Below are 17,754 nucleotides of genomic sequence, written 5' to 3' on the forward strand. Positions count from 1 at the left end.
GGAGGGGTCGAAACAATAGAACATATATTCTGGACGTGCCCATATATATCAAAATTATGGGAAGACCTTAACTTCTGGATATTTGAGAAGACAGAAATAGAACTAACTTTAAATATTGATTTGGTTTTATTTGGTATTTTAACAAAAACAGATAAAAATGATATAAGAAACATAATACTTCTGTTAACAAAATTCTACATCTATAGAAGCAAATTAGCTATGGAACAAACCAATATAATAGCATTTAAAAATTATTTAACGGAAAACTTATTAATAGAAAAAAATATATTCTATAAAAAATAAATTACTCAGTAGGGCAGAAAACTGCTGGAACCCCTGGACTCCTTACTATCATAAAACAAAAAAACAAAAACCAAATAGACTCCACATATATTGTATATATTTCATATCCAAACAGCCTCTGTCTTAAAATCATTATCTGCAATGTATCAAACTAAAACAGCTGTGTCTATTAAATATATAATATGTCTTCGTTTTAGTGTATATAACTATTATGCATACAAATGTGTGTAACTTATTATGTTCATGTGCAAATAAGGAAAAAAGAAATTTAATATAGAAAGCAGTATATATATTTTTCAAAACCTGTGCATTTGTTATACAGATAATTATATTTGAAAATTTCAATAGTAAACTTCGTTCTGGTTTTTTTTTCAAATATTGAAAATTGAATGTATAATACTAACAAATACTAACAACTGTATAAATATGATATTTACTAATGTTAACGAGGCCGGGATAAGGTACCGGTACTTGATGTTTTTAAACTAACAAATGTACAGATTTCATTAAAATATGATAAATTTAAAAAAAAAAAAAAAGAAAAAAAGGAAGTTTTACTATACATATTTAAGGCCGAATAATCTATATACTACTTCCAAATAATGTCTATTCATCTTAAAAAGTATTATAACAATTCAATGACATCAAACTCAATATTTGATTTCATATCAATGCTTTGTTGAACCTTTAAGAAGAAAACTTAATGATACAGATATATATGTAAATCTGGAATAACTAATCAATGTGTGATGTTAATATCAATCCTTTGAACTTGTCTCTGACATGAAGATATCAAATCCCTTATCGGATAAGTAGAAACTTGCAATAAACCAAAAAGATTATTAAATGGAAAACTGGAAATATAGAATATATAAACGTGTACATGTAATGATAAAAGTCTGAACGATAAAAGTCCACTTGATTGAAATGTGTTTCTTCCCATGAAGGCTTTTCAAGCAATATATCCAAACAATTTAAGATTCTATGTACGTTCCGTAGTCTACAATAAGACGAGGATCTGCTTAATACATCGGAATCGTTCTGTACATGACTATCAAATTATGGTTCGGTATTTTTGTGATATTTATTTTTATTTTTTATTAAGTAGCAAACATATAGGACAAAACTTTGAACATGAATGGTAACGTTTTAATAAGCATTAGTGTTCAGCTAAAATTAGTCCTTTATCTTTAGAAAATACAAACCAATTGATCCTTAAATTTATAATAGGTCTGGCAAAGATTTAGGTTGTCTTTGTTCAAATCTGTTTCGCATATAGTCGCGTTTTCAAAACCTACCAACTGGTCCGGATGGAAAATATACGCAATAATAAAAATACGAGCAAGAACAACTATATTGACATACAGTTGACTCTTAATTTTAACCAAATATTCTTTGGAATTTTTTTTGGTGATTGTTTTGTTGTACATAACACATTTAAATAAAGACCTTCAATCGAACATGGAAAAACTCTTACTTTTTTCAGCTTCATGGAAGAGATTTTTCTTTGAATAGATTGTGATGATATGAATAATTAATAATAAATTCATAGTGTTATATGTTGAAAATGGAAGCGCTGAACTAAAAATATTGTATAGTATAAAAAATGCATGAAATGCATTCCTGGTCCATAGTTGTTCGCTTGAGAAAACACTATGTAAACGTGCACATATAGCAATAACTTTAAAAAAATAACATCTAGTAAAAAAAATTGTATTATTCAAAATCGGATATCGACCTGCTGGTAATCTGTGAGGTAAGTGTTGGTTTGTGTGAGAGTTTTTCATACTTTGCCAAACTCTATAATTTCAAACATTTAAAAAAACGTATTAATTGCTGACCCATTTTTTAAGCTTGAGTTTGTGAAAAAATATTAGATGAAAGGATAGCTTGTAAAATATGTTTCCGAAAGCAAAAACATGCAAACAACAATGAGCAAAACCCTCACCCATAAAACCTATACCTCAGCTATAAAAAGCCAAGAAATGACAAATGAAAAACAATTCAAACAAAATACGGCCTGATTTATGTACAAAATGTGTAAATACCTATATAACATGTATTTTATCAATGATTTGCCAGGTAAAACAATCCTAATTTAAAAAAAATAATCAATGAAAACATTTTCTTTAAAAAAAAATTTTTAGACCCCGACTAAATTTAAATCATTTTTTAAAGGAAAAATTAAATAAAACCAAATTTGGGACTTTTATATTAATATAAAAAAGAAAAGATGTGGTATGATTGCCAATGAGACAACTATCCACAAAAGACCAAAATGACACAGACATTAACAACTATAGGTCACCGTACGGCCTTCAATAATGAGCAAAGCCCATGACGCATAGTCAACGTAAGTATAATGGTCCTAGGATTAAAGTGTTGATAAATAAGATTATGAAAAGAAAAATAGCTTGCAATATACTACCTACTTCTTTCGCATAATCAAAGAAGGTCAAGAAGAATTTGAATATTAACGTTAATTGAGGGAGCGAAATTACTAAATTACAACAAAATTGTATCGTCTGCATACAAACCAATAGAATTTTAAGATAAAGCATTAACTCATTTCCTATATCGCAACTGAAAGATTCTATCCCTTTACTATCAATTTCTTCTAAATATGATTGAAAATCATTCAGATACAATTAAACTATAACAGGAGATAGATGTTCTCCTTGTCTAACTCCTAGTTCACATTTAAAAAAAACCTGAACATTCATCATTACGCTAATATATGATTTAATCCCTTCATACATATTTTGCATACTGAGTAAAAATCTACCATTTATATTATTTTGTAAAAGTTTACAAACTAACGAATGTTTATAAAGTCAAGCGCCTTCTCTTAATCTACAAATGCACAATAGAGTTTTTTCTTTTTAAAACGCCGTAGCTCAAATAAAGCCCACAAAGTAAAAATGTGATCATTTGTAGATGACCACTTCTAAAACAGTTTGGTTTTGATGTTATAACAAGTATTCATCAAGATAAACAATTAATGTTATACTTATCCTATGGTGACGAGGTGTGTCAGTGTAAGATCAACCCGATGGCCGGAGGATGAGCTTTCACTGACACACCAAGTCCGAATGGGATAACTATTTTAAATCCATGCTGTTCTAGATTATATAAAAAAAAATATTGACGCTTCATATCATCTAGTTTAGAACTCCATACCATCATTATAGTACTTTATATAATACTATATAGTGTACCCTTTATGAGCCCTGATCGATGTTTAAATATGTCCCCTATTAAAATGATCTAGTGTGCAATATTAAGAACAAACTTTCAGTCTATACAAAAACAAATGCCGACGTTAACAATATTTTTAGCTTTTGGCATTGTCTTCATTGCAAATTAACAAAGTTGATGATTTCTTATCAACGTGAACAGCATAAGGCTTGTCCAATCCTTCCTTGGCGGATGAAATAACCGTACTTGATGTACCTTTAGGGAAAATAGCTACAACTGTGTTTGTCGGATTGCATGCCACATATACCATTCCTTTTATATCCACGGAAAGACCAAATGGTTTATTGATGTCATTGTTTCTGATTGTCCAAAAATGTTGTCCTTCTCTTAATTATGTAACAGGATACTGTGTTTTCATTCACATTTGTACAGTATATTTCGTCCTTAAATAAAGCCACTCGAATAAGATAGTACCCTGGTATCTTAACCTTTATTTGAATACTTCCATCAATATCTGTAATGATTACTATGTCTTTATCTTGTAACCGAACAATCAATGTTTCGTCATCGCTGTGCAACCCATAACATGAACCTTCTACTGGAAATGACTTAAGAATGATACTATGTTCAATATCTACCACCAATATTGGATTCTTATCCAAAATCTCCAAACAAACAAATGTCAAATGGAATCCCATTGAACGTTATAACATCTCTAGTATGGACTCCATCAGCGTTGAAGTTCATTAGGCGCCGGTTTATTTGGTCAAGTAATAAAAACTGTCCATTGGAGAGTACTTGACAGCCAGTTATTTTAACACGACCATCCAAAGGTATAGGTACGGCTAAGTTTGTCTTTAAGACAGGTTTCAGCTGCTTTATACTCATAGGAGTGGATATTTGTACTTGTGCACCTATATAATCGTTTTCAAGATCTTCCATTGTTGAATAGTTATTTATACTGATTAGTGCTTCTGTGACATTTACAATTATTTACAGTCTATACTTCAATATCAAGAACCCAACATATTCTAAAAGACCACATTTCAAACATATATGCAAGATTCAAAGTTCGCATACTCGGCAACCAATGGATATGCCTGTTCGGAAAGCCGACTTCCTTGCTTTGGAACTTTGGAAGTTGTCAAGAGTTAAATATCCTCAATGTTCTCAGATCCAACAAATATAAAACTTGCTTTGTAGAGGCCATGAATACCCTTTGTCCTACTGAGGAGTTGTTTACTTTTGCTAAAATTAGAAGCAGAGGGTCTGTAATTGAAGATAAACTATTAAGCAATAGCTGCTCAGGTAATTATATATATAACGAGCTAGATTACATAAGTAGCTCACTAGAACATGCATATTTTTATGCACATGTCCTAAGTCAGGAGCATGTTGTTCAGTGGTTGTCGTTTGTTGGTGTGGTTCATAGGTGTTTCCCCATTTCTCGTTTTTAAATATAGATTAAACCGTTGGTTTTCCAGTTTGGATTATTTCACACTAGTCATTTTGGGTCCCTTTATAGCTTGCTGTTCGGTGTGAGCCAAGGCTCCGTGTTGAAGGTCGTATTTTGACCTATAATTGTTAACTTACACATTGTGACTTGGATGGAGAGTTTTCTCATTGGCACTCATACCACATCTTCTTATTTATATATATCAACTATCATTATGGACAAAGGCAACTCGTCCAATGACACTATGATCGAGAGCGGTCGAGATGACAAGTTCAGTTATAATGATCTTTGATAATATAAAATAACTATCAATGCTATTATTAATCGCTGTGTAATGTCAATTGAAAAGTCGAGATGCAGAACAATATTCCAGGTGATTGACCTCACTAGGATGTATGTTTGCTATATATAGATATAGGAAGATGTGGTGTGAGTGCCAATGAGACAACTCTCCATCCAAATAAAAATTAAAACATTAAACCATTATAGGTTAAAGTACGGCCTTCAACACGGAGCCTTGGCTCACACCGAACAACAAGCTATAAAGGGCCCCAAAATTACTAGTGTAAAACCATTCAAACGGGAAAACCAACGGTCTGATCTATATAAACAAAACGAGAAACGAGAAACACGTATATATTACATAAACAAACGACAACTACTGTACATCAGATTCCTGACTTAGGACAGGTGCAAACATTTGCAGCGGGATTAAACGTTTTAATGGGCCCAAACCTTCTCCCTTTTTCTGAAACAATAGCATAACATCACAACATATAAAAACATACGATAAAATATCAATTGGCAGACTTAACTCAATCAAAAAACGTATGATTACACAATGCTATATGTCTGGATGTTCTATAGCCTTCGTCATGAAGCTTAACATTTGCGTCGTCCTTGTTGATTTTCTTTTCTAATCTATCAGTAATGGTTTGCTGCATTTCTAACAGTGACACTTTGTTTTTTAATTCCATCATTTTCATTTGATGTCCTATTTTAATGTCTCTTATCTCAAGTTCATGCTTAAATTTCTCGAGCATGCCTTCAAGTATTTCCTCAATGTAGGATTACTTATTTGCATGTTGTTTTCTGCATATGCATTGTTCTTGTTCATTATTGGTCATTGTTGTATTCTTGATTTCCAGTTGTGATATGAGTAAATTGATGGTGTTTCTGTAATCTCTATTTACATCTTCTAGCATAGCTCTTCTTGCTTTACATTGTACAAGCTGTCCCTCAAGTTGTCTTTCTTGGCTATATACATCTTTTGTTTTATTAGCCTTTTTTGGTTTTTGTTTTATTGGTATCTTCAGGATGGTTTCTTCTTCAGAGACAATGGTTGCTGTTTCCCTGTACATGTCGCTCTATTTTTTTCTGCTGCCTGGTTGACTGTTATTTCATCCCTGTTGGTTATTTGGCTGTTTGGCATAGTTTGGTCCATTTGTGTACATGGAAAGCATATACAGTCATTATTCATGTCCTCTACATTTGTTACTCTATCTTTTTTACAGTGAGCATACATGGTTTGTTCACATCGGCAGCAAAAGTTTGTTCGGATGATGAGTCCATTCACAGACTTTGCACAAATGCTTCATAGTATCATCAGCAGGTTGTCCATACTATTATCCGTACCAGTATTAGTCATATTAAGCTCTATAAATTTATCCAGCGAGGCGTCCCCACTAGATTGTTGTGGTCCTGGCAGCTGGGCGTCCCCACTAGCAGGACTCTAGATTGTAGTATTTTTTCCAGTGAGGCGTCCCCACTAGAACTCTGATGTAATATTCCTCTTTCGTATGTTGTGATAGCCAGCAAGGCGTCCTTACTAGATTGTTGTGATCCTGCCAGCGAGGCGTCCCCGCTAGCAGGTTTCTGTCTAAGTTGAGATGTTTTAACCAGCGAGGCGTCCCCACTAGATTGTTGTGCACTAGGGCTCTGATGAAAGATTCCTTTCTTATATGTTCCAGTAGCCAGCAAGGCGTCCCCACTAGGTTTATCCAGCAAGGTGTCCTTACTAGATTGTTGTGATCCTACCAGCGAGGCGTCCGCACTAGCAGGTTTCCTTCTAAGTTGTGATGGTTTTACCAGCAAGGCGCCCCCACTAGATTGTTGAGATCCTGCTAGCCAGGCATCCCCACTAGATTGTTGGATCCTGTCAGCGAGGCGTCCCCACTAGTAGAATTATGTCTAAGTTGTGATGTTTAAACCAACGAGGCGTCCCCATTAGATTGATGTGCACTAAGGCTCTGGCTACTAGCTTTATCCAGCAAGGCGTCCTTACTAGATTGTTGAGATCCTGCCAGCGAGGCGTCCCCACTAGCAGGTTTCTTCCTAAGTTGTGATGTTTTTACCAGCAGCGAGGCGCCCCCACTAGATTGTTGGGATCCTGACAGCGAGGCATCCCCACTAGATTGTTGGATCCTGCCAGCGAGGCGTCCCCAGTAGCAGGTTTCTGTCTAAGTTGTAATGTTTTTTACCAGCGAGGCGTCCCCACTAGATTGAATAAATCCTGCCAGCGATGCGTCCCAACTAGCAGGTTTCTGTATAAGTTGTGATGTTCTTACCAGCGAGGCGTCCTCTCTAGCCTGCAGATCATTGTCCTGTGTATGAGCTACCAGCGAGGCTTCCCCGCTAGTTTGCATACTCTCTATATCTTTCCTTAATTTGTTGTTCAAGATGTTTATTTAGTTGTGAACAATTTCCTTTTCTATCCATACTAGCTGCTATATCCTGCAAGTGCGGTAGGAATTCCTGCCTACCTCGGCCATTAACTTCTATCCGGGATGTTGTGTTGAAAAGATTTATGCGATACTGCTGTTTATTGCTGTTTAAATTAATTAAAGAGTATGAGGTTCTGGTGCAAAGCCCATGTTTATCTGTTTGGTCTTTAGCCTGTATCTTGTAACCGTTATGGTTAGCAAAATATTCTGTCATGGCCAATTTATGGAGCTCATATGCTGCTAATGATAGTTCAAGTATGTAATTTTCATGTTTATACATAAGTAGAATATCAGCTTGTCTGCTGCATTGTTCAAGCTTTTTGTCCATGACCTTCCTTTTATTAAGACTAAGGCCGTGTTCACATTGACCTAAATTCGGTGTTGTGTTAGTGCATGTAGTGTAACTCACACGTAAACTAAACACAGTTGCGTTCCCATTGATAAGACTCAATGTTTACATGTAGTTTAAATCATGTTTTACCTACACACAGTCGATAGTCAATGTAGACCTTGTGTAGGTTAAGTGTACACAAAACTAGGCATTTAGGACATTAGTTTTATCGTGTATATATTTAAGGAGGAAACTATTGTATAGAAAAATTGATATTTTTGATAAATTTTACAGATTTGTCTTGATTAAAAATAATAACGTACTTTATTAACCCCTAATCAAGACTCAAAGCAGCATCATTGCCGAACCCATAAGGCAGCAACCAATTGATTTTCGGGGGGGGGGGGGGGTATTATAATTGAGTATAAAACATAAAGGCAAGGGGGTGGGGTGGTGAGCTATGGATTTTGTTTTGGAAACAAAAAATGTTTCCAGTTTGTGGCCCTGAAAAAAAATTGTTTGTTTCAACCTCAGCTGCCACTATATATAATGCTAAAATTGATTTCGACTTGTCACCAAAATTTGACCTGAAAAAAATTAATAGCTCACGCCCCTCCCCCTCCACAAAAAATGAAGTAAATAGTTGCTGCCTAATTCATTTGAAAAGGTCTTCCCGAATCGACTTGACGTACATAGAAATATTCGCCACTGGTCTTTACTCAAAAAACGATTCACGCATAAATGCATGACTAAAAAAAGTTTGAGGTAAATGATAAGTTTGTCTAGTAGTTCAGATCCGTTAAATAACACGTAAAATAAATTAAAAAAAACGTTACCCTATTCCTTTACCAAATACTCCTTGGAGAAGAAATACCATTTAAAACGAACAGAAAAGATAAAAATGTAGAGATCCCCAATATCTCAATCCTTTTTTTTCCCGGCTGTAAGCACGCTGTTGCAGCTAACGTTTTCTTATGCGTTATCGAGGCATCTCTAGTATATTCAAACTACTGCAAATTATAAAAATGGCTTTCATAAAGTAGCAACCACTTAACTTAATCAAGGGGGGAGGGTTATTTTTTTTTATCTGAGTCAGATTTTTTTTCGCGCGTACGTTTTTATTCCTTTTTTTCGATGCTGGTGATCAAATACTTTTTTTCCAATATTTAACACTATAATGTATGGGGAAACTCTTGATTCAAAATAAATTTTTTTATCATCTGTATGACCATTTTTTTTTTTTATCAAATTGGAGGTCGGAATATTTCCATTCCCATCCCCCACCCCCCCTTTTGAAGTCAAATGGTTGTTCCCTTAACGCTAGAAAAAAATTCCAAAAATTTTGAATTCAGTTCTACGTAATGAACATTTAAATGACATATAGTTTACAAGTGGGAACAAACCTTATGTACAGGTAGCTAAACAAGGTGTACAGATGTGAACAAATGTAATGTGAAACCAGTGTACACTACACTAAACTAATTGTAAACATGTTTAGTCTACACGGCGTTTGATGTGAACACGGCCTAACATTTTCATACTTTGATGGTGTAAATATTGATGGTTTGACTTTATTTCTTGCAGATGTTCGTGTAGCTAGTTCCATATTTATTTATATTTTTTTTTAACTTTTAATTGAGCTGAAATATATTATTGACTTTAATAATAACAGGTAACAGTATATATATTTAGCATCCTTTACTATAGATAATTGAGCTGATCTGTAACAATAACATCTCCATGCCTTATATATCATGTACTGTAGTACGACGCTTGATTAAAACTGACGAGTAAAGGTAACACACGGCCACCGGAAGCTTTATTTTAGTGAAGCTCAGGTGGTCGTGTGGTCTAGCGGGACGGCTACAGTGCAGGCGATTTGGTGTCACGATATCTCAGTAGCATTAGTTCGAATCCCGGCGAGGGAAGAACAAAAAATTTGCGAAAGCAAATTTACAGGTCTATAACATTGTTGGGTTGATGTTTAGACGAGTTGTATATTTTATTGTTACTAGGTGACAGGTTCAGCTTTATTTTGCCTTTTTTATTTTTTTTATTTATTTTTTTTTTCTCTTTTTTTTCTGAGCCAGAGCCTTGCGAGTATTTTTTGGGGGGTGAACACCGTCGTCTGCAAGTAGTGAAAGATTGGTATATGTGGTGGTTTTACTTTTAGGGTTATGGCCTTTTGACCCTCTCCAGAGATCTTGCATACATTTTGGAGACCTATTTTCACTACCGTTTAGACGAAGGATTTCAAAGTTGAGCTCATCTAGTTGATACTGAAGTTGGGTGTCTTCCTCTTGATAGTCCTGGTATTCAATATGACCTTTTTTGTACTTCCAATGTTGTATTTATATTAAAGGCACCTCCAGAAAAACAATATCCGATCGATAAACTATATTACTCTGAGGAACCCAAAGAATGTAACATACGTCTACTGTAGATGAAAAATACCATCGTATAATTCTAGAAGTAATAGCTTCTTTCAGCTCTTTAAATTTAAGGATAATGTACCGGATGTTCCTGTTGCTATCAGAGTCTAGGAATATACGTCTTGTGCTCTTGTCTAAATTTGTTATGTCACGGCAAGTTCCCAGCCAGATGTAAAAAGTGTAGGTCTCATTAGCATGAAATGTTGTGGTCAGATTTTTCTCAACCCAATCTATGCACTTCTGGACAGTCCATCCACTTTTCACTATAAATTTAATGTTTAGGCAATGCTCTGTAGTAATTTCCCTTTCTATGTACTTCCCTTTCCTGTCAGCAAGTATGACAGCTTTTCTATTGGCTTTTTTCTATTCATTTCTTTAGGATTGATATAGAATGTTCTGCAGGTGTGTGACAAATGCTTGCAAACAATATGTGTCTGTGCTCTGTGACTTGTGTACGTCTGTCTTTACCAATCACGTGATTTACCAAAACTATCTAAACAGAAAAGGTATTCATATTAAATTGCATTAAATGGTATTGTATTTCATACATACCCGTATGTAAAAATGACGTGGCGACAATCGGTTATATCTTTGTGATTTTATGAAACGAAAGTGGAAATTCTTCTTAACCAAAAGGACAACTTTTTTTTCAAATTTTAAAGGTAATTTAATTTATTTCTGTTTTATATATATATTTATGTATTCCTTATTCAGACAGAGTACCGTTTAATCGATATTTATGTGTTTCATTAATAATATATGATCTTTGTGAGAAGAATATAATATTGAAGGTTCGTGAACATGGGCGTATTGATCAGGGATGCACCTTATGGCCGAAAATTGTGTTTTAGTTCATTTTCTGTTTGTTTACTGCCGGGTTCCCTGGTATTTATAATGTGCCCGTCTGGGCCCATTCCCTTTTCGAAAGTCCTTGATCCGCCGACAGTGAAAGGTATTATACGCTACACGTATATGCCCCCTTTGAGGACCTCATTCGGAAATTATTAAACATATACTGCAGTGAATATGGTATTTGTAACAAGTAAGCATTCTCTTTTTGATTAACTTTTGGGCGTATCAGGGGGGAAACTTATTGTCGAAAAATGTGTTTTTATTGCATTTTTCAGATTAATGACAGCTTTTTTTTCATGTACTCCTCTGGCCTCTCCCTTTTCGAAAATCCTATATCCGTCACTGGTGAAAGGTATCGTTTGTTAAACGTTTCCCCCCTGTCCTACATGTATATAATATGGGAACCTAATACGGAAATAATATAAAAAATATTGAATTGCATTATACTATATGGTATTTGTAACAACTAATACTCTTTTGGTCAACTTTCGTTTAATAGTGTAACATTGCTACATGTATCTGGTTGTCAGTGTCTACATGGTCTACGTCCTTGTCCCCATATCTCTCTCCTTGGTGTACAACAAAATACATTTTATTATCGACGACAACTGTCAAGACTAATTTGCCAGTAAAACAACTGATCAAGTAATTATTTTTTCAAAATTATTTAACTCAACTCATTGTAAACAAAAGAAAAAACGGAACTTCATAATACAAGCTGATTTGTTAGATGTACTTATTTATTTGCTTAAAAATATAACCGGTTTATAAACTAGTCCAACAGGTTTTGAATTCGTCTTTGGTTACCGTCCCGTTAAATGTTTGTTTGGACAGAAATAGCTTTACGTACTCTTTCAATAGGTAGCTAACAAAGATAAATATTTTTAAAGGTCCATCTTACAAAGAAGTACACATAACTTCCTTATTCATTTTACATGCACAAGTCTCAATGATTATATTATTTAATTGATTCAGTGACTCACGTGGCATAGACATAAATTATAAAAAGTTACCTACTACTGAAATACCACTCTTCAGTGCTGATTCTCTAAACATCTTTACTAAGCATACTATGTTGTTTCTACTTTGATCATTTTTATTAAACAAACATTTTTTGCATAACAAAACACCTGCATTAGTTACACAACAAGTAAAACTGATCAAAACTTTCGGCACAAATCATTCGTCTCTTTCTGAGAGTAAGAAATGAAATAAAAGTTTCCAATCAGTTGTAAGATTGAGATTTATTATTGTAATACTCCTCGCCATTTCCTTAATTCTTGTTGATGGTAAGTTTATTTCTTGACACATCTAAGGGTTTAAAAAGAGTGGTGAAAAATACCAAAGGGACATTAACACTGTTTAATAAAAATGATTAAAGTAAGGTAAACAACATAGAAACAACATAGTATGCTTAGTAAAGATGTTTAGAAAATCAGCACTCAGAGTGTTATATGTCATTAATCTTATCATATGTATTTGGGGACAGGACATTTGTTTTTACCTCCCCCCCCCTTTTTTTCCCAAATTCGTTGTTTCTTGTTTTCTTTTAATTTCGATTATTTTCGAAAGCTTCTGTCTTTTACTTACATTAATATACTATCAATTGCTAGTTTACTATCCACAGCAGTTACTCATAAAACGTAGTAGTAGAGACTATCCCGGTTTATCTGCAATCATTAATATTCCAAAAAATATCCTGCATCTTCAACAAATTTCCAAATTTCTGGATTATCTAAGTTTATTGAAAGATAGTAATATTATCCGTGATCAAACAGAGAAAAATCCTATTTTAAGTCAGACAAACTAGGATTAATAATAAAAATGGTTATGACGTGCAGGTCTATGACATCTTTATATTATATTGTTGTCTGCCTTCACATGTATTACAATTGCAGGTTGCGGTGCATGGAGTGAAACGAAATACTCCATTTGTTTAGATTTTTTTCTGTACTCAATATGTTCAGCTTGATTAAATTTTTTTGTAAAAAAAGATGCACTTTTTAAGAAGATCATATCAGGAAAGCGGAAGATATCTTTTTTACCGGCTGCAGTGCAGACCAGTAAAAACAGCAAACAGTAGTTTTTATAACTTTGTAGTCTTCGTGGTTAGTGGCACTTTTTCCCCGCAATTAAATCACAGTATCGAAGAGGTCACATGTTTGCCAATTGTTTGTTGCTGTTGTGAAGTGGACATTTTTTAATCAGTGGACGCCATTTAAAAAGTTAATAGCACATATCTATTTGAACTTATCTAAATATTTGAATACGTTTTGTTACATCACGTTCAGATGTAGCTCTATGAACAAACGTTGTAAAAGGAGCACAAAAAATTGTGGCGGATCCAGAGGGTGGGTTCCGGGGGTTGGAACCCCTTTTTTTGGACGATCAATGCATTTGAATGGGGACATATGGTTGGACCCCCCCCCCCCCTTAATCCTGGATTGGGAACCCCCCTTTTTAAAATGGCTGGATCCGCCCCTGCTTACAGATAACTGAGAATAGAGAATAACAGGCAAATTTATAAAGGATAGAGAAAAATGGTATAAAAAATTACAGAATACAGAAATGAAGGACCCCCCCCCCCCCCCCACAATCAAGACCCTCTTACAAGACTTAGCGGCGGACCTAGACTGTAGTCGGGATTTTTTTTACCGCGGAAATTAAGAGCCGACATTTTTTTTAACGATTTTATGTAAACAAATCATCTGAATCGTGAGAAACACGAAAGGTTAGAAACGCCCTCTGTGTTGCCCTGCATCCGTCATTGTGACTGCAACCTTTTATCTTGAAAATTCCGGAAACAAGTCCCGAAACGAGTTGAATATTATGTGCATTAGTTTCCCGCCCTTTCAAAATATGTTTCCTGTAACGATTGTAAAAGAAATTATGGCAAAAACAGATGGTTTCGGTCAAACACACTGAAAAATATATCCAATATGTTGTGACTACACAAACAAAGTAAGACGTGTATTTTGAAAATATGATTTACCAGTATATAATCCGAGATACTCAGATAGGCACAACATGTGCGAGAAGTTTTCACAAAGATAAGATAAAGATAACTTTATTAGCACTAACGCATTTAAAACAATAAATGGTTATGCAGGGGCGGATCCAGCCATTTAAAAAAAGGGGCGGGGTTCCCAACCCAGGCTAAAAAGGGGGGGGGTGTTCCAACTATATGTCCCCATTCAAATGCATTGATCGGCCAAAAAAAAAGGGGGGGTTCCAACCCCCTGGATCCCCCCTCTGGATCCGCCACTGTTATGACAACAAATTACAGACATTATACAATTATTGACTTTTGATGAGGTTGATACAATGATTTATCAACCCCAGAGATGTGATATTCACCAAGGCCAACGGCCGAGGTGAATATCACATCTAGGGATGATAAATCATTGTATCAACTGATATCAAAAGTCAACAATTGCTTTATTATATGACTCTTTAGTTCTCAGTGTCATTTTCATATTTTTAGATTGTGAAATATATCCTTGGTAAGATGGTATTTTGCCTAGACTGTTTTTATTTTATGCTTGGGTTTGATTTTTAGGCATATTTAATTCTGCATAATAAAAACTAGAAGAAAATTGTATCATTTCAATGTTTAAAGTACAAAACATGAACAATATTGAATACAACAGAATAAAAAAACTAGATACATGTACATGTATATAGTAAATTTTCACATAGAACTTCACTTTAAATTGAAATTGATTGTTACATTTGAACAATTGTTCAACACTGGCACCGGAAATCGTTGGTCCATGTAATTGACAGTTCGATTGCAGATACTTTCATTGTCAATATTAACGCTCTGTAGGTTTTGAACACAAGATGAGTTAATGTTTTCTTTGTTGTAATGGTCTGTAGTCATGGTAGTGGAAATATTGTTGTTCTCATCTACTTTTGAAGCAATATCAATATCCAGGTCATTCAACAAATCTTGAAATTGTGAATTTGATAATGGTTTTAGTTCAAAGTCACCAAAATCTTCCCTAACACAGAGCTTTTTAGATGGTGGCTTACGCAAAGTGTCAGATATAGTGTCAGACATATTTTTCTTTATTTCATCACCTGTGTAGCCGGTATAGGTTTTAAGACTGGCTTCACTTTTGTGTCCTGTTACAGTCATTATATGCCGACTTGCGAATTTCCCAATATTATCCAATACATGGACAGAAGTGGCTCTTAATGAATGGTTTGTATAACGCACTGATAATCCAGCTTTTCCAGAAATTGTTGGCATTAAATTACCAATAGTATTATGCCCCAGTGGTATACTATCATACCATTTAACGGAGTTCAGTTTTGTGCTAGGATGTTGAAAAAGGCGATCACATTTATTTCCTCGCAAATGACTAGTATATAATCTGAAGGATCTCACTGGGCATAAGTCATCTGCAATGAAAAAAAGAATTTTATAAAAATAGATTTACTTTTTGCAAGAAGTAAGGCATATCAACCACAAGTATCTGAAAAATGCATACATAGTAATTGGTACATACTACGGCTATATATTATTAATTTGTGTGTATTTGTACAGCTCAATGCTATGTAATAATGGATTATTGTTTGGTACATTATGTAGCTGTCACAGGAAATTTACCCCACTGCATTTAAAATTTTTAATGTAGAATAAATAAAATAAATACTATATATACTAACCATCACTTGCATACATTCTGCCATCAGCAGTGTTTTCATCCTGTTGATGATTTTTTGTCAATTCATCTGATGACATATATATGTACACTCTTCCATCAGCATCTGTTGTGGCTGCGAAATCTGTTATTTTAAGTTCATGAATGTTTTCACGACCTCTTCTACCAAAATACAACATAAGGTCAACAAAGACTTTTTCCTGGAGTTGAACATTGTTATTTACATCAAAATATTCATACAGTTTCTTTAAATCTGACAGTTCAATCGGGGGGTAATGATTAATACCTCCTTTACCCTGACGTTTAAGGTCTTTTGTGGTTGCTAAAAACACCTTGTTGGAGTCCTTGAAATCAGTGTCATGGACAATGTCCTTACCACTATCGAAATTGGATAAGTGTCTGTTGATACCATATCTTAATGAAAACAAACTAGATTTCTTGTATAGTTCACCTTTCTCCGTGCGAGCCTCAGGATAAAATCTAAACAAAATACTGTCCAATTCATTGTTTGGCAAATTCTCGAAATCTTCAGGTAGATTTTTCTCTCTTAAATAAGATTTAAATGTCCTCACGCTAGAATCTGTTGATCGGCGAGTATTTTTAGAATCCTTTTCTATCAAAATCTTCTTAATTTCCTCATTATTTAACGATGGAAAGCGTTTTTCAGTAGCTACTTCTGCTGCTCCAGCCATACTTTGTTGCCGGAAACATGTAACTGTCGTCTGTTAGATCGAAACGATTTTATGTCGAGAGCGCTGATTGGTTGATATTTATTCGGTCGTCCAATTAAAAACCATTTTATTTATACATCCCTTAAATAGCTAACAAGAATTCCCCGTTTCTATATTTAGGTACACGGACGCTGTTCCAATTCTTATATTAACCTCTCGTGATTTTTGTCGCGGTGAATATAATGTTTTATCAAAGAGGATTTCCTATGCTTTTAGCCAATGAGAAAACAGAAAATTTATAGTCATATAATAAACTACAATAACATGTACAATGAATGAAGGAGTGACAGTGGATAATTATGAGAAAAATATATATCATCATGTAATGTGTTTTCGTATTAATAACAATTTTTACTGCTTACGGTTTTCACTGTTGAGTTTTTATTCAGGTGTTTACTCAAATTTAAAAAGCATGTCCTGTAGATTGATTTCAGGTATCTAGTTTTTTTGTCAAGGCTTACTACGATTTTTGACCGTTTCCGAATATTTTGCGATTTTTGTATGTCAAAAAAACGGCGTCATATGTTTTCGTATGAATTAAAAATTGGATCAGTACACGGACAGGAAATGACTATAAAATCCGGAAATTAATATTTTCCAAAGTCGTGGTTCTGGTGATCGCGTGAATCATAAAAAAAGTTAATTAATACTTTTCAGTACTAAAAATTACTAGCAAATAGATTTAGGTTGGTGTTTCATGTGCTGAAATTGTTAGATTTTGATTAGTTTCAGATTGGCACCTGGTTTGTACAAAATACATTATTTTTTCTAAAATACAATGCCGTTTTCAAAATTTAGGATTAAATATAAAAAAGTTAAGACTGTTATCATCTTCATGTGTCAAGGATGTATAAAAAGAATTGTCAATAAAATATTGAATAATTAGATTTTGAACAACCATTTTATATAAGAACCCTGTTAATTTTAAATCGCTGGTTTGTAATTAAAACGGCAAAAAAAACACATGATAGTCGTATGTCTTGAAGATCAGATGCCTGACAGGCAAAAAACATATCTGGACTTTATTTTAACCCTTCAGAATTTTTTTCCACAACTAT

General features: G+C 34.1%; 1 protein-coding gene and 1 long non-coding RNA gene across 2 annotated transcripts in view; one reads left to right on the forward strand and one right to left on the reverse strand.

Moving 5' to 3' along the window:
* The first annotated feature begins 10,929 nt into the window (after nucleotides 1-10,929).
* The window catches only part of LOC134690490 (uncharacterized), a 36,567-nt gene continuing 29,742 nt past the window's right edge, over nucleotides 10,930-17,754 (forward strand). The window contains exon 1 of the long non-coding RNA XR_010101940.1: nucleotides 10,930-11,105. This is a non-coding gene — a long non-coding RNA (uncharacterized LOC134690490). The remainder of the gene's footprint in view (nucleotides 11,106-17,754) is intronic.
* On the reverse strand, nucleotides 14,603-16,928 carry LOC134691328 (uncharacterized). The gene is made up of 2 exons (XM_063551783.1): nucleotides 15,970-16,928; nucleotides 14,603-15,702 (listed from the first exon to the last, which is right to left on the reverse strand). The coding sequence occupies exons 1-2, from the start codon at nucleotides 16,655-16,657 to the stop codon at nucleotides 14,999-15,001; spliced, it is 1,392 nt and encodes a 463-aa protein (XP_063407853.1). The 5' UTR covers nucleotides 16,658-16,928; the 3' UTR covers nucleotides 14,603-14,998.

Source organism: Mytilus trossulus, chromosome 11 (genome assembly GCF_036588685.1).
Source record: "Mytilus trossulus isolate FHL-02 chromosome 11, PNRI_Mtr1.1.1.hap1, whole genome shotgun sequence".
Taxonomy (NCBI): Eukaryota; Metazoa; Mollusca; class Bivalvia; order Mytilida; family Mytilidae; genus Mytilus; species Mytilus trossulus.

What these genes read in the sequence shown, in the direction of transcription:
- LOC134691328 (XM_063551783.1), bottom strand. Translation starts at nt 16,657, where the DNA reads ATGGCTGGAGCAGCAGAAGTAGCTACTGAAAAACGCTTTCCATCGTTA. An exon ending in CAGAATGTATGCAAGTGATG is followed by an intron (nt 15,703 to 15,969) that starts GTTAGTATATAT and finishes TTTTCATTGCAG; the next exon opens with ATGACTTATGCCCAGTGAGA.